The 17,795-nt window shown below is 45.1% G+C and overlaps 1 protein-coding gene across 2 annotated transcripts in view; it reads left to right on the top strand.

Moving 5' to 3' along the window:
* The window catches only part of CHKA (choline kinase alpha), a 39,647-nt gene that overhangs the window by 2,272 nt on the left and 19,580 nt on the right, over positions 1 to 17,795 (top strand). For both annotated transcript variants that reach the window (XM_051964808.1, XM_051964807.1), the window contains exon 2: positions 15,330 to 15,441. In XM_051964808.1, the coding sequence (XP_051820768.1) occupies positions 15,330 to 15,441 (112 nt within the window). The remainder of the gene's footprint in view (positions 1 to 15,329; positions 15,442 to 17,795) is intronic.

Below are 17,795 nucleotides of genomic sequence, written 5' to 3'. Positions count from 1 at the left end.
ATTGTGGAGTGCATTTATTAACTGCCTCTTGTGTGCCGCTTACTGTGTGAGGCAAAGGTCAGGGCTACCAAAGATGGCCCAGGAACTTCTACCCTCAGGAGGGAACCACAAGCAAAGGAGTGTGTCCAGATCAGCCGGTGAACAGGAAATCCTTCACCGGGAGATGGTAGCCGGGAGGCTGAGTCAAGGAGGGGCCTGGGAGCTGAGGGATGGGTGTCTTGCTCATAATAGCCTGGAGTCTGGGATTCCTGGAAAGAAGAGCAATTGTCAGAAGTGAGGTGATTAAAAATCTCTGTCCTGGAGGGGAGTACTGGTGGGGAAGGTTTATCTGAGTGTCAGGCCTTTCGGGGAGATGGATGAGATTGGGGGGGGGGTTGGGGCTTTGGGTTAGGTTTGTTTATTTTATTTGTTTTTTTGGCAAGTTCTGCTAGGCTGCGGTCATTGTGTTGTGTTAGCCTCTTCCTCTGAAATGACTTTCTTTTATCTGTGGAGCATTTAATTTAGTGGATAGAAACTTTTCCTTCTGTCACCTCTCACCAGTGCTCATAGTCACTGTTTAATACATTTGTATTCCATTAAGAAATGACAGGTCGGTGTTTTGGATTGCCCCTCAGGAAAGAGTCCTTTAGAAGATTATTGAGGTGACCCCTCTGAACGGGTGGGTCTTTTATTATGGGTGAATTTAATTTGCCCTTTGGTAGTGGATAGAATTCCTTGCTGAGCTCACAATTTGTCAATCACCTGACATAGTTGATGCTCCCTCCCTGGATTGCGTCTCATGGTGGCCACATCCCTCTCGCATACCGGGGCTGGAAACCGATACTGTGGTAATCTGAGCTTGAGAAGAGATCCATAGCTGCTCCTCTTTAGATCCAGTGTGTGTCTTTTTTCTTGTTTGTGTATAAGAAGGTGGGGCAACCTAATGGTATTCCCTGAGTTAAGAATATTGCCTTTATCCCTTGGTTTCCTATCCTATGTGGTCTGATCTTTGTGTTTATGTTTCAGTTTTTCATAGTAATCTTGTCCAATTGAGGCTTTATTTATAGGACCTTTTTTAAAATCAGTATTGATTATGAGAAGTGCTCATTCTTGTTGGTTTTGAGACATTTCAATCGTGTCCAACTTCCATGACCCCATCTGAGGTTTTCTTGGCAAAGATACCGGAGTGGTTTGCCATTTCTTTCAGCTCAGTTTACCTGGCCTAGGGTCACACAGCTTGTGTCTGCACCTAGATTTGAACTCGGGGTCTCCTGTCTTCAGGCCATGCCATCCTCACCGAGCCACCTCGTCAGCAGTAATACTGGCCACTGCTTCTGGTCGAGACTAGAACGTCATTGTTACAATAGCCCCTTCTAGTGTGTAGATGGCGGCCCTGCCGGGGCTCTGCGCAGAGCTTTGGTTTGTCCAGGGAGACAGAGGGCTCACAAAACCTTGGTGGGACGTCCGACGGCTGCTCGGCAGAGATACGGGCCAACGTCTTGTGCCTCTTGAGGAACGCTGGAGATCCCCCTGCCGTCCTGAAGGAAGAGGGGCTAAACCTTTGGTTGGCAGGGTCTACATGTAGAAAGCGGCTTAGAGATTGATTAATGAAAAAACCCGATTACACTCGGCATCCAATTACTTCTAATGGAGATTCAGTGAAAAGAGGGCTAGATGGCACTGGCCTGGAGTCATGCGGGCCTGAGTTCAAATACAGCCTCAGATACTTAACACTTCCTGCTTGAATGATCCTGGGCAAGTCACTGAACCCCAATTGCCTCAGCAAAAGAAAGGGGGAAAAAAGAGGACTTTACTATCTTCATTTTAGTCTTTTTAGAAAAATTTACTTAAAAATTCTGTGGGAGAAGAAGCTTCAGGGTCAGGCTTATCCATCCCCATGAGGAAATGGTTATATAGCCCTGGCTGGAAAACTTGGGGAGAGGGTTATCTGTTTCCTGAGGCAGCCCCTTTCACTTGGACAACTCTTATTGTTAGAAAGTTAGACCTTGCAGCAAGCCAGCCTCCATCTGCCTTTCTCCCATTTCCTGCTCTCTGGGGCCAAACTAAGCTTTACATCCTCAAAAAGGATTACGGAAAGTTTTTGTCTTTCTGTTCTCTTTTGTGCATAAGACAAAGGGGGCAGCTTTGAAAGAGTCAGCCTGTCGGATATATTATACTTTGATGCATGTCATGGGGACTTGGAGCTTGCTGCCCACTCTTCTGTTTTACTTGATTCACCAAGAAAACTTCTCCAGGTCACATAGAAGGGCCCTCGGAAATGTTCATTTCTTTAACTTTACAGATAAGGACACTGAGGCTCTTTCCCCAAAATCAAGCTGCCACATGAGCTCAGATTTTCCAATGTCCAGTTCTATCCCTGGCATTTGTCCTCTTTCCTCCCCAGATTGTCCTCAGGAGTGCCAGGGGCACATTGCAGTTTGCCGCAGGGACATGCTGAAGCTCATGGCCAGCCAGGTTTTCTCCACCCCGGGCTTGCCAAACTGTGTTTTCAGACCTGTATAACCCAAAAGATGCTCATCCCCATTAAGTATAATAGTACAATATCTGACCCAACATTCTAGTCTGTTACCTCATATATTGGCCGTCCCACCTGACTTGGCACTATACCAAGTCCTTCTGAGGGCAAGTCTTACTGACATAATAACAGCATGGCAAAGTCCAGATGTGAAAATAATAATTATTTTTTCTGGACATGCCTTTTAAAAATCTTAAGTTTTGTGAGCTCCATATTTTATCGACAAGACTCTCCAGGGCTGGTTCCTTTTCTTCCTCATTGGATGGGATGGCCTCAGAATTTGGTGGGCTTGGATTAATTTAAGTCCTAGGAGCCTCAGACCCTTGTCTGCCTTCCTCAGAGGCCCCTAGATCTGACTCTTCAACATTCCTTTCTTTCTCGTCTACCCACAGGTTTTTTTTTTTTTTCCCTTCTTTTCCACCCTAGAACCTGAGATCCAGATGCAGTTCATCAGTTCTTCCATCTTTCTGGGAAGCCAAAACAAGTATTAGGCCTTTTGCTTCAGGCAAAATGTCCCCCTATGTCATGCTTCCAAGAGCTCTTATATTTCTTCCTTCTGCCTAGGTGGTCTCTAATGTACTCCAGAGGTTTTAGGGCTTCAGCTTCTGATGCTTTCCCCAATCTCCTTCCTGAATTTCCTCACATCCAATCACTTTGACCATCTCTTTTTCTTTGGAGCAAGAGAAGAAATTCAAAGCCAAATTCTAGTCCCTTTCCACTAAGCCTCTGTTCTACCTGTGCGGTCAGATGTTCCTGATGTAGTGGATTCTTGGGTTTTTGTTTTTTTTTTTCCTGTGGCATTCTTACGTGGTGCATATTATCTGAGCAGCCTGGGCCATGAATTTTATTGTTGGCTCCTCTCTTGAATTTTATCTCCAATGAATTGTTGGGATTTTCTATTGTTCTCTACCCTGTAGCAAAGCTTTTTGTTATTCAGTGTGTCGACTCATAAAGACAATTTTCTTCCTCTCTTTCCTCTCTTTTGAGTTGGGCAAAGCCATTTGGATTCAGTTTGCCAGACTTCATGCTTATTTACCAGTGGTTGTTAGATATCCCTGGCCAAGAACAAGTCTTTTCTCAGACATCAGCTTTTAAACTTAACACATCTAAGTCTTCCTTTTCTCTGAAGCCCTTGCCTTCAACAGCAACAGTGAGAGAAACAGAAATATCAACTGTCCCCCTCCTAAAAAACAGAGCACTTTGTCTAACTGGATTGTTTGAGCTGAGCAGCATCTGATAAATCCTTACTATAGGAATTAAAAATTGACCAGTGGTCATTTTGGAGCTTTTTGTTATTTTTCAGTCACGTCTGACTCTGTGACCATGGGAACCATACTGTCCAAAAATCTTAGATTAAGGCAAACAGCTAAAGTGACTTGTGCAGGGCCACATAGCTAGTGGGTGAGGCCAGATTTGCTTAACTATCCTTGGAATTATCTTAACGGTCCCTTGTCTTTTTTAATATAATAGGTGTTGTTTATTTTCTAGTGAACATTGAGGCAAAAGTGATAAATAAAATACTAGCAAGATTGCTGCAATAGATCATGAAGGTCATATATTTATGATCATTTAAAACCAGGATTTATACCGGAAATATAGGGCTGGTTCAATATTAAGAAAATTACAAGCATAATTGATTATTTCAGTAATAAAAACAACAATAACCATATGATTATCTCAATAGATTTGCAAAAAATTTTTGACAAAATGCAGTACCCATTCCTATTAAAAAATACTAGGAAGTGTGGAAATGAATAGAACTTTTTTCAACATGAATAGCAAAGACCTGAGTTAAAATCTAGCCTCAGACATTTACTACCTGTATGACCCTTTAATCCCTCTGTGCCTCAGTTTTCTCAAGTGTAAAATAGGAATGATAACAGCATCTACTTTTCAGGATTGTTGTGAGGATCAAATGAAAAAAAAATTGTAAAATGCTTAGCACCACCTTCATGTAATAGACACTTAAGACATATTTGTTTCTCACACCTAAGCTCTAGGCGAGATAGATTTTTAATGACATTTAATTGTTAAATGATAAATTTTTATTTGACATAATTAAATGATAAAAATATAATTTTTAATGAATGAAAACCATTTTGTAAGGGTTTTTGAAAATGGATCTATCTAAAACCAAGAGCAACCGTTATCTGTAATGGAGGTAAACTAGAAGCCTTTCCAGTAAGATCAGGGCGGAAGCAAGCATGTCTCTTATCTTTATTAATTAATATTGTACTGGGAATGCTAGCTCTAGCAATAAGACAGGGAAAAAGAAATTGAAGGAAATTCCCTTTTTATCGACAATATGATGAAATCAACCAAAAAACTAGTTGATAGAATGAACAATTTGAGCAAAATTCTAAGATATAAAATAAACCAATGTAAATCATTAGAATTTCTACTTATTACCAAGAAAATCCAGCAAGAAGAGATAGAAAGAAAAATTCAATTTTAAAATGACTTTAGATTCCCAAGTATTTGTTGTCTATTACTATCTGCCAAGATTCACTAGGATGTTTTTTTTTAATTTTTTTAATTAAAGCTTTTTATTTACAAAACATATGCATGAGTAATTTTTCAACATTGACCCTTGCAAAACCTTCTGTTCCAAATTTTCCCTCCTTCGCCCACCCCTCCTTAGATGGCAGGTAGTCCAATACATATTAAATATGTTAAATCCAATATATTTATACATAGTTATACAGTTACCTTGCTGCACAAGGAAAATCTGATCAAGAAAAAAAAACCTGAGAAAACAAAATGCAAGCAAACAGCAACAGAGAGTGAAACTGCTATGTTGTGGTCCATACTCAGTTCCCAGGGTCCTCTCTCTAGGTGTAGATGACTGTCTTCATCACTGAACAACTGGAATTGGCCTGAATTATCTCACTGTTGAAGAGAGCCACAGCCATCAGAATTGATTATTGTATAGTCTTCTTGTTGCCGTGTACAATGATCTCCTGGTTCTGCTCACTTCCCTCAGCATCAGTCCATGTAAGTCTCTCCAGGCCTCTTTGAAATCATCCTCCTGATCGTTTCTTACAGAACAATAATACATTCATATACCATATTCAGCCATTCCCCAACTCATGGGCATCCATTCCATTTCCAGTTTGTTACTACTATAAAAAAAGGCTGCCACAAACATTTTTGCACATGTGGGTCCCTTTCCCTAAGATGTTGTTGTTATTATTATTATTATTATTTTTGCTGAGGCAATTGGGGTTAAGTGACTTGCCCAGGATCACACAGCTAGGAAGTATTGTGTTATGACCAGATTTGAACTCATATGCTCTTGAATTCAGGGCTGGTGCTCTATCCACTGTACCATCCTGCTTCCCCAGATGTTATTTTTAAAGGACAAATAACATACTATCTTTAATATAGGAATAGGATAAAAATTGGGATATTTATGAATTTATACTTGGTCGTTATGCTACTATAGTACCTATGATTTGTTAAGAGTGAATAGGACTGGGGTGATTTGCTTTCTGAAAAAGAGGAGGTCACAGATAAGGAGAAAAGCTGCGGGAATTTCCTTTCATTTGGTGATGTCCTAAGGTGTGCCACTGATTTGGATCAGTTACAGCAGTTGACATTTAATGCTTTAAATACTTGACCTCTGCATTCTCCTTGGTTACTACAATCCTTGGGAGGAGGGTGGAGACCCTTCCCTTGGAGAAGCATGGGTCAGGCAGCTGATAAGTATCTAAAGCAGGATTCTAACTCCAGATTTAGGTTTGTGATCTCCTACAGCACTTAGTGGGTGGTCTTTGGCTTCTTTTTAACTCCCTCCCAGACTTCAGAATATTGTGTACATAGAGGGAGCGATCAGTGGCCCAGAGGAATCGATCTGCCAGCTTTTAGCCAGCACCCATTGCATGCCCTGTAGTTAGACAATGTGCTAAGTGTTAGGCCTGGATTCTGTTCCCTTATGAACAGTAAGTAAAGTGTACTAAATGGCTCTTAACCTTTCTGAAGGCAGAGGATTTGTTCACACGCTCACCCTAGGAGGCCGACTTTTTGTGGGTGTTGAGGCGCTCCTGAGCAGCCCCTTTGCCTGAAGTGGAAGGTCATCCAGGGAGATACTCTTAGGAGGTTTTGATCAGCATGTGGAAGCAGGAATGACTCTGGGCTGGGACTTCCAGTGGAATGAGTCACTGTTGCCTAATTCCCTTGCCTAAAGGCGGACTGGCCATATAGTAGATAGTACAGACCCACGTGGAGTTGGAAGACTTTAGGGCTGAGTCCCGCCTTGGTTAGCTAGTTCAGGTGACAGTGTGTGCTTCGGGCTGTTACACAGGAAGGGATGGTGGAGGAGAGCTGCTTACTCTGTCAGGGATTGTGTCATCAGTGTCACGGACCATTTTCTTGGGCATTCGTTGTTGGATGTTTTGTGGAACCCACTTGTGGTGAAACTTAAGTTCTAGTTTTCCCGGGAAGAATCAATGAGATACATTGAACAGCCCAGACTTTTGGTCAGATTTCCTAAGACAACTGACCACTAATGAAGATTACGTTATGGGAACAGTATCCTCCCCGGGAGGCGGGTTGTAAGACTAGTGCATGGGAAAAAGGCACTTCTAATTAAAACGGCTCTGGAAAATCCCTTAAATCTCCCCCAATGAATGATCTAGAATCTTTAAATGGAGAGGGAATAGGGTCTTTGAAGAAAGCAACCTGTCTTGGAGGGCAGGTGGAGTTGAGCCAGTTGATAACTAGATCTTTGGAGATGAATTTTCTTTCTTGCTCTAAGTTCTTGATTTTGAGGTGGGGTGAGGGGGAAGTACTATCTCATGGTTCTCAAATGAAGAAAAAAGATCAGTAAAAGGGCTTCCCTCAAAGGGTGGCCCTCTAGGTGAGCAACCTCGCTGTGGGGATGGTTACTTGTGTTCTGGTACCTTCAGCAGTGACACAGGCAGGATCACCTTGAGGAGAAGGGCAGGCCCAATGGTCTGTGCTCTTGGTTACTTACACAGAAGTCCTTCCTTCTGTTTCCCAGCAAAGCCAGCCTGGTAACAAAGACTAAAAGGAGGGAAAGAGAAGCAGTTCAGCTGAGTCTGGTCTTGGCAGTGTCCCTCACCTCACTAGCACCCATTTTTAAGTGCCAGCCGTGTGCCAAGTGCTGTGCTAAGTACTGGGCATAGGAAAAAAAGGCAAAAGGCTTGCAAAGTCTAGGGACAAACAAGTTATGGAGAGGATCCATTGGGATCAGCGTCAAGGCAGGCCCCTTGGGCAAGGGGAGGACTGGGGAGGACTTCCTGCTCAAGAAGCAAAGAGAAGGAGTTCTGCCAGATTGGGGTGGAGTATTTTAATCAAGGAACAGCAAGAGATGCCTGTTTGTGGAGGGAGTGAGGTAAGAAGACTGGGAGGGTCGTTGGCAGGGGCTGGGGGGCTGATGGTTGAGCCTGGTTGTAATAGGGAACCCTCAGGGTTTGCTGAATGGCTGTTTTAGGAAGGTCACTTGGGCAGCTGAATGGAGGACAGAAGTGGAGAGAGACTGGGGGGGGGTGGCTCTTCCCTAAGAGTTATGGCCATAACACAGATGGGAGGTGCTGAGACTTGTACTGGGAAGAGAGAAGAAATACTAGAAGGTGGGAATGGCAGGACTCAGCCACTGATTGATTTGGGGGCCTGAAAGAAGACCCAAGGGCAACCCTTCAATTTGAGGCCTGGGTAACTGGGAGAGTAGTGGGGCCTACACAGGAAAAGGGGAGCATTTAAGTCTGAGAGGATCTTGCCCGGCTTTATCCTTTCAGGTGACTCACGGGCTGGGTTGGCCCGTCAGGGACAGCTGTCCCCAAGGTGGGAGCGATGTCGCAGAGGGTGTGTAGTAGAGAGCAGTCGGTGCTCTTCTAGTTGGGGTTAAAACTGTCTGTTGGCCCAGAAGTGAGTCAGCAAGAATACTTGGCAAAGTCAGCATCAGCAGTGACCAGCATTTAATGCTCGCTCAGTGACGAGGTCCCAAGAAGGGGGGGCAGGAGACGGAAGGAAGAAGTCCGAATTGTCCCTGGCATTTTGGGCCATTCCCTGGGGGGGAGAACTCCAGTTAGAAGGAAGCATCTTCTCCAGGGGAACCTTCGGGAGGTTTCTTGCATCAGTGATGCTTGCACCCCTGGGTCACTAGGCCAGAAGCTGGGTGACCTTCGAGGGAGGCTGAGTTCCAGGTGGCCTTGGATTCTCCCCTTTAGAGAAGCTGTTCACTAACTGGGGACATCCATGTATCAGTGCCCGGAATTTGGAATGGCCACAGGCATTTCTGGGGGTGCTCCCTTTCTAAGGTGTGTCCCTTTTTCCCGAGTTCTTCCTCTTTTCTGCTCCCATTGTGTCTCCTTATTCCCTTACCTTTGCTGGTGGGACTAACAGGCATTATTTCTAGCACTTGGTTGACATTGAAGGTCAGGTAAGTTACTGACCTACTCTAAGGGAGGGGAGAGAGAATGAAATCGAGAGTGTGTGTATGTAAATGCAGAAGGTTCTTCAGAAGTTTGAGAACAAATGTCAGACTGCTGAGTTGGCTCTCGGTGTGGGGAGGTGGCAGGAGGCAGGGTTCGCATCCTGAAACTTTTGAAATGTTTGCAAAGATTTCTTCTGCAATCATGATCCTCTCTGGAAGACAGGAGGTGAGAGAACAGGAGGCCTCCTAGGCCTTCGCCCGCCCTCCAGGTTCGGTGCTGAATGCCGAGCCCGGCCCTGGCCAGTCACACGGGACCCTCTCTAATTTCTCCCAAGTTCCTCTTTATCATTGAATCTTTTGAAGGCACTGATGGCAGAAACCACAGTGAGTCTCAGGCTTCCCGGTCCTTGGCAGAAGGGACTTGGAGTGGCTCAGAGGAAGGATTGTAGCATCAGCTGAGGAAACCGAGTCCCAAATCCTGCCAGGGAGGATACAGAGTCAGAAGGGACCTTTGGGCACGTAGAGGTGACGTGATTAGTTAAGGACTTAGCAGGGTCATGCAGCTGCTAAGGTCGGAGACTGCAGCTGGGCTTTGGCTTCCTCGCTGTGGCTCCGGCTGATGTCTCCCTGGAGTAGACATCCCTCTCTGGCTGCGCTTGGAGGCTGTTGCCGTGCTGCCTCCTGCCCCCATCTCTGCTGGTCCGACCTGCTCATGTCTGAAAGTTGCAGGATAAGGGCCTAGGAATCCCAGAGCGCAGCTGCTGATCGCATATGACCGCATGCAATTGGTCAGTTAATTGACAAAGAGAAGAGACCTTTCATTGGTTGGCAGATGCCTATAGAAGCTGACGCTTGCTGGTGTCAGAGGGGAGATTATGGAGAGGAGGAGAGAGAAGAAATAATAGTGGCCCAGAACACAATGGCCTTGCCCTCTGAATTACATAAAGCAGGGGATTCCTGCAGGTGGAGTCGCACGTGTTAATTACACCCATGCAACCGAAGCGGTCCTTGGCGCCTCCGGAAGCACCACATCGCCCCGGACGCTGGTTGGCGCTGATGGGCAGATGTGGAGCGGAGCAGCCCAGGCTGAGGTGTCTGCCTTCTCTCTCCGCCGGCTAGCACGTGCCGTTTTTCTTTGGTTTGGGATTTGTGCCCCACCCGTTGGAGGATTTCACACAACATTCCCACGTGACACCACCTGCAGAGCTATGGTAACTTGGAGAGCCAAATCACTTTTCTCAAAACATTCTGGGGGCGTTTGCCTATATATACTATGGTAACTTTTTCACTCGTTGGTTCCTTTAAGAGAAAGAGGCGTTCTTAGCTTAAATAGATTTATTCACAAGAGACGTTCTGAAGGAGAACCTGAAAGAACCTCCCAGATTCACTTAGACCACTTGCCTTGCAGCAATGTCGTTAGCTATAATAGGACTTTCCATTTCCCACAGAAGTATTTCTACTTCCATATTCTTGTGTTGTGGAATTTGAGCCAGTTGTGGCCTGACAGGAGCTCATGGGTAAGCAAAGGGCTGGGTTTGGAAATGATGGGATGCCTGTCGCCCAACAGAAGAGCAGTCTGCTTGAAGTTACTTTACTGACTTGAAGTAACCAACTACTTGTCCCGTCTAACTTCCTGCTTCCTGTGAGGCTTACTCTGTGAAACTTGAAATCTGTGAAATTTATTTGATAGAATATATTTATCAATTGAAGGATATCTTAAGGGCTTGCATGGCTTAGTTCCCAGGTTCAGGTATAGTGCTCAGATTTTTAAAAATAATAATAGCTTTTAATTTTTTATAATCATTTTTTATTTTTCAAAATACATGCAAAGATAGTTAAGCAAAACCTTGTGTTCCAAATTTTTCTCCCTTCCTCCCCTAGATAGCAAGCAAAGATAGGCAAATTTCTTCTAAATACTTCCACATTTCTCATGCTGCACAAGAAAAATCAGATCAAAAAAAGAAAACAGGAAAAAAATAAGCTAACAACACCAACAAAGGTGAAAATAATCTGTTGTGATCCACACTTAGTTCCCACAGTCCTCTCTCTGAGTGCAGATGGCTCTCTCCCTCACAAGTCTCTTGGACTTGTCCTGAATCACCTCACTATTGAAAAGATCCATGTCCATTAGAGTTGATCAGTCACATAACCTTGTTGTTGCCATGTACAGTGTTCTCCTGGTTCTACCCACTTCACTTAGCCTCAGTTCATGCAAGTCTCCAGGTTGAGACTGAAATCATCCTGCTGTTTGTTTCATGTAGAACGATAATATTCCATAACATACACATGCCATAACTTATTCAGCCGTTCCCCAACTGATGGGTAGCCACAGTTTTCTTGCCGTTACAAAAAGGGCTGTCACAACTTTTTTTGGACATGTGGGTCCCTTTTCTCTTTTTTATGATCTCTTTGGGGTACGGGCCCAGTAGACACACTACATGGCCCTTTGGGCATAGTTCCAAATTATAGTACTCAAATCTTAGGCCAGACTGAGCACCTGAGCTCCTGCCACCATCTCAGTCACAATGTCCTCCTGTCTTTGAGTGTCTGTTGGAACTGGCTGTTTTAACCTCTATGTCTCTGGCCCTTCTTTACCGTTGGTGCTTCAGCTACAAGGCCATTGACAGTCACCTTTGTGTAACTTAAGCCGTTTGGGCAGTACTTTCAAAGGAGTCACGTAGAGAAAATCCGAGAGCTAAGGTTTCCAGGTTGTCAGGAATCATTTGGCTTAAGCCAAGCTGGCCGGCCTGCCCATTTAGGAACACATTCAGTAATCCCCTGGAGAACAGTAGCTTGTCTGTTTGCTCAAGCTTTTAGTTGCACTTTTCACCGTGTGACAGGAAGGGGACAACCGCTTCCCTTGGAGGTGGTGCCAGTCTTGTTGCTTAGTGACCAGAAGCCCATTTGGATCATGTCTGGCACGACAATAGAATTAGGATGAGGTTGTACCAATAGAGCAGACTGGCTTTGGACGGAAATCTCAGAGCTCTCAAGTGGTGCTTTTCCCCCCTGTATTTTTTGGGTGAATCTGCCTTCCCAAGACTTGGGTCTTTCCCAGCCATGTAGTTCTTCACTCACCCACCTTGATTCCTCCTCTGCGTGGAGACTGGGCAAATAGCTTAGTTGTTTCCTTCCTGGTCCCAGGAGTCCGACACACCAGATGGATCCTTCCCTTCTGTCCTATTTGTTTGACTTCTTCCTCCCCCCAGAGGACTCTGATTGATTCTCTGACTGTGGGTGTGCCTCAATTCCACCCCAAAGCTTTCCAGTAGTTAGTTAGGCAGTGAAAAGGCGGCAAGGCAACTCAGGCTTTACTTCCTCTCTCACTCTCTTTCTTTTTACTCTGTCCTCAAAAAAACAAAACAAACAAACAAAAAAAAAAACTCAAAAGCAAACTATTATCACTTGATGAGAAACTTAATGGAGATTACCATTCTGCTCTTGCAGCCTCAGACAAATGGCTTCTTTGGGCCCCTTTGCAGCTGAGGGAGTTGGATGACCCCCTCCCCCCACCCCCTCAGCTTTGTTAGAAAACACTGCCTCAAAGTTGTAGCTTGAGCTCAGGGTAATAATCAGTATTGCAGTCACCGTGGCTAGAGGGCCGCTTGGCAAGAAGAATGGCCAATCAAAGCCAGTTATTTTGCTTCACCCTTAAAAAAATGTCAACTAGACAGTTGGTGGAATTTTCCCCTAGGGCTTAGAAAGCCCTTGCTTTCTAAGTTTATGCTTTGGAGTCTTCACAAGATTAAATAGTAATTTTATGTCAAAATGTGACCTATAACTTACTGATGATGCTACTCTCTAAAGCTGCTGTTGGGTGACTTTACATTTAGCTTCATCCAGGCTGCATTTGGGAAGTCTGGGCTGCTTTTGTTCTTAGGTGGTTTTCACCAGACTACCAAGAGGACGGGGAGCTTAAATGACGTAGGTTCATCCTGATAGCTTAGTTCTTTTGCCTCAGAATGACTATAGTTTGGGTAGGAGATAGATAGAGGAGCCAGGGGACAAGGGGACTGCCCACCTGACCCCATACCAAGAATCCTGCCTGCTCCTTCGGGACTGATTGTCCTAGTGGGGTCCTGTCCCACGCTGGCTAGGCTGCTATGTATAAGGAGAAACCAGGACAGAAGGTCCCTTTAAGAAGTGAACACTAAATTGTGTTTTTCTGTTTACAAGTTTCTCATTATTTTACTTTTTGTAGATTGGTTGGACTTCTATGGGGGCAGAGCAAAGGCAGGGCTTAACGGAGGAAAAATTTTAGGAGAAGGGGAAGCTGTTGCTGACTTTGGGAGGTACAAATGTGAGGCGAGCTCAGGGGGTTTAGTGCTTTTCCATTGTCCAGCTCGGCCCTCTTCCCTCGCTTTCATCTCTGGGCACCCTAGACCCCAAAGTCTAGGCCTTCAAGGTCATCAAGCGGGAATCTTTATGAGTAAAGAAAAGTTTATGAGGCCAGAATCGGGCAGTGTTGTTACCCAAAGTCCTGTGATTGGGGTTCCAGGCCAGGCTGGCTGGCCCAGACCTAGTGCTCCAGCCACCCTGCTGCACATGCTGCCTCCTGTTCCCCAGGAGTCACCTCGTGTTAAATTACCCAGGTATCCTGAGGGGGCTGTTTGATCACGTTGGTGTCTTTGAAATTAGGTGGGCTTTCATTTTTACCAGTCCTCCCTCTAAGGAGTGTGTGTTTTGAGTATTGAACCCTTGGGATGAGTGGAGGTCAGCAGTTTCCTTAGTCCCGAGTGGTCTTGCTCTGGAAGTAGAAGGGGCTACATTGACTCTGTGACTCCTAGGAGACAATCACATCTTGAAAACCCTCAAGGTCAGTGACTGTTCCTGGTTTAGTCAGATTTATGTTCTCACTCACTCCCCCTCAGCCTGAGGGATCTTGGAGTTTTTTGTAACATTTGTTTAAAGCACAGAGCTCCTACGTGTCAGGGTTGGCCTTGTTCTCATCAGTGAACCAGTGCTTCTGGGAAGAAGCAGCACCCCAGTGGCAGCCCTGGTGTTGAGTAGTGAATGTCAGAGAAGTGATAGCAGAAGGATCTCCCTCCCCTCCCCCCGGAGGGCCCGGCAGGGGCCACATGGACACTGACGAGAAAAGCCTTTCGTGAGCCCAGGTGGTTCTTAGGCAATACTGAAATGAATGTGATCCGTGTTGGTGCCTTTGCCCAGACATCTGGCTCCCCTGGCTCAGAGAAACAACACTTTCCTGTTTTTTACTGCGTGAAAGGGCTCTCAAAGGTGGCCTTGAAGCTGCTTTCCCAGCCTTCCCCACACTACTCCACATGTAACAGTAATGGCATTAACAGCATCTCGGACTAACAACCATGTTGCGTTAGGGGATACAGGCATCGGGCACCATGGATGCTCTGTACGCTTGAGGGAGCTAAGGGTGCCTCAGGAAGCTGTTTGTGAGAATGAGCTGAGCTGGCTTTGGAACCCAACTCCTCCTTATCTCCATGTCTGATGTTCTCTGTGGAAACTCTCCCTTCTTGGGCCCCCTTGATTCCTTCCTCTGTTTGTTAGCCTAGCATGTTGGGCAGTGGCGGAAAGGGCTAGATTCTCCCTCCAGAACTCTCCAGAAGTTGATGCTGCCAGTTGTTAGAAAGCGTACTCGCTGTGCTGTCAGAATGGAGATGAGCTCAGGATTAAGGAGACTTTTAAATCAGCAATGGGTGGATTCTTGGAACTTCCTCAAGGGAAACATTTGCTTTCTTTTTTTGTGTTTAGTAAGCTATGGAGAGAAAGGCTTCAGAATGTCCTATGCATAGCAGTTAGAAGTTACTGAAAAGTTTCTGAAGCTGATTGAGAATGGGACTATGGGAATATGAGAGAACTTTGTTTAAATAATGAGAACTTTTTATTTTTCAAATTACATGTAAAAAGATAGTTTTCTTTTGGGGGGGGGATACCATCAATTTTTTTTTTTCAAAATAGAAAGACAAATTTCAACATTTGTCCTTGTCAAACCTTTTTGTTCCAAAATTTTTTTCCTCCCCATCCCCTAGACATCAAGCAATTCAATATAGGTTAAACATGGGCAATTCTTCTAGACTTATTTCCACATTTAGTCTGCTTCGCAAGAAAAATCCACTCAAAAGGGGGGGGGGGAGGAATGAAAGGAAAAAAGCAAGCAAACAACAAAAAAAAGGTGAAAATACTATGTTGTGATCCACACTTAGCCCCACCACAGTCTGTCTCTGGGTGCAGATGGTTCCCTCCATCACAAGACCATTGGAAATGGCATGAATCCTCTTACTATGTGAGGGAACTTAACAGTAGTTAGCATTATGTGGAAATAGCCAGTGGATACCATTGGATCATTTCTTGGGGTCTCGAATCGATGTTCCAAGAACTGTTTTTTCCTCTTGAGGGAGGAAATAAGCATCCACATGACTCTGTTGTCTCTCCTCCCCACAGAGGCGGCCTCAGTAACATGCTCTTCCTCTGCTCCTTACCTGACTGTGTCCAATCTGTCTCAGATGAGCCCCGGAAAGTGCTTCTGCGCCTGTATGGTGCCATTCTGCAGATGGTGAGTTGATTCTTTGGGAGTGGGGGAGGAGGACGTTGGCCTAATCTGTCACTGTTGAGATGTAGTCATTTGGAGTCTGGTGAGAAGGTACCTGTATTGCTCTGCCCTTGCTAATTCTATTCCTGTTCTGATTTGTGTTCCCCTGGCACGGACCTCCTGTCCCGCCAGACCCCACTGTCCACCAGGGCTGTAGGGGCAGGCTGGGCAGAAATCAAAGCTGTTTTCTAAAACCCAGGAGAATGTTCTCTTCAGAGCCTCCACAGCCTGGAAGAGACTCTTCAGGGGAGGACTTTTGCCTGGCATGGTTGGCAAGTTTTAGAGCGTACTTATCATTAAAACTGTTAAGAGGAAGGACACAGGCTTCATCTCCCCTCAGAGGTTTGAAGTCGAGCTCTGAATTAGGTACAGATTTATAATCCAGCATATCTAGATTACCTAAAAATCTAGTCTTAATTTGTAGTTTGAAAGCCCACTATTTGCTGAACTGCCTTCATTATAATGTTTTTAACTTGAAAATGTGAAATCCTCAATATTTGTTTGCCAGAATATTTAAGCTATGTAATTAATATTTTAATGACCATGAAAAGAAATGTTTTGTAAATATGAACTTTGTTTCTCAATATACTTGATGATTCCATTAACTTGCTTTTGGAAGGGTCCATTCACAGAATTACCAAAATTGGCATTTTACTCCGAAGGAAGCCTGTATACCTGGCAGTTTTCTCCTCACAGTTTCTAAATGTGTACAAAGCCCTTCTTTTAGAGGGGTGTGTGACTTAGCTTCGACCGGTTGTTAGGAGGCTCTCCATTTGCCCCATGTTCTTCCTGGGGGCTGAAAAGAGTCGGAATTGTCCCAGGGCCAGGGTCACTGCTCCCAAGCAGCCTTACTGGCACCGCTGTCCTGGCATCTCTGCCTGAGAATGAAAAATGCTCCCTGTGATCCAGAAAGTCTTACAGCTAAGGGAGAAACTTATGTGAATAGGCCCTTTCATTATGCAAATTTTCCCTTTATTGTGTCAGTGTGTGAAAACGCTGGGAATGGTGTCCTGTTTGGGGACATTTTAGGTTCTCCTTTCCCTTCAACAGTGGCATTTTACAAAGCCTGTCTCAGGGCCTTTGGTTCCTGTGAGCTCTTGCGAGCACGGCTGGGACTCTGGTCTCTCGGCTTCACTCCTAACCCCTGAAAATCCCCTTTAGAAACAAAATAAAACTAACCGACTGAACTCCTGAGGACATCCACCTGGGCCCATGGCAAGGTTTACGGGCTCCTAGAGGGCCGGCAGGAGTAGAAGCAGGCTGTTTCAGCTCTTAAGGCAATTTTAATTAGAAGCATTCAGGCCTCCAAGCAAATGTGAAGCAAGAGACAGAACGTTCTACGGCACTTTGGGGTTCTGTCTTAGCCCAGTTATTTTTAGTGCTTTTTTAAAAAGCATGAATGATTTTACTGGCAGCTGAGCCTTGAACAGTAGCCTAGCATTCCTGCCCAAACCAAGCATTTGCAGGCCTGACTCTGTTACCAAGAGTCAGGTTCTTCTGCTATATTGAATTTGAATTCGCTATAACCCACACCTCATCCATTCTTGAATGAGTAAGGGTCTCACCCCTCCCAGGGCAGCAGAAGTAACAGAAAATGGAGGCTTTCTACTTTCATTGATAAGACCTACTGAAAATGAGAGGGGCTTCAGAGCTACTTGAGTAAAAAGAGCCACTATCAAATCTGCCCATTAAATATCCCCAAATGCTTTAGCTACACACTACTTACCTGATGGTCACTTCCTTAGCATTCCCAGAGGACCCAGGTGAGACAGGCCAGCGTGGCTGGAACCACACACGTTGGGTGGCCACTGGTGATCGAGACGGGCACTGTGGGCCCTTTCTTGAGGTAGTGAAGCATTAGAGACAGACTTTTGTTCCAGTTTATGAAGATCGTACTTTTTAAAAGCAGATTTGTTTGACATTCTGAACCTATAAAATTTGGATTTTTAAGACTCCATTTTATGGAGCCCGAAACCTTAAATTTGACATCTTCCCATGTGGGCTATTTGCTCCGAGAAGAATCCACACTGACTCTCTTAACCACTGTAGGCAAGCCCCGGATGAGGAGACGGGGCAGGCCAGGCTGAGGATGGGATCCGAGGGGCTGCCACTCTCCCGAGGTCTCCCCTCGCTTCCCCTCAGCCCGGCCTCACTGTCCAGATGATCGGTTCTGTGATAGAACCAGTAGGAAATAGAACTCGTTTTACAGAATTTTTAATAAATACCTTCCTGGAATGGTTTTTCACAAAAGAACAGACTCCATATTGTAGCCCTTAAAGGGCGTCCCCACCTCAGAGGCCTGCTGACACCATGGCGTG

Source organism: Antechinus flavipes, chromosome 6 (assembly GCF_016432865.1).
Source record: "Antechinus flavipes isolate AdamAnt ecotype Samford, QLD, Australia chromosome 6, AdamAnt_v2, whole genome shotgun sequence".
Lineage (NCBI taxonomy): Eukaryota > Metazoa > Chordata > Mammalia > Dasyuromorphia > Dasyuridae > Antechinus > Antechinus flavipes.
Note: the sequence above shows the minus strand (reverse complement) of the source record. Positions and strands in the feature narration are given on the sequence as shown.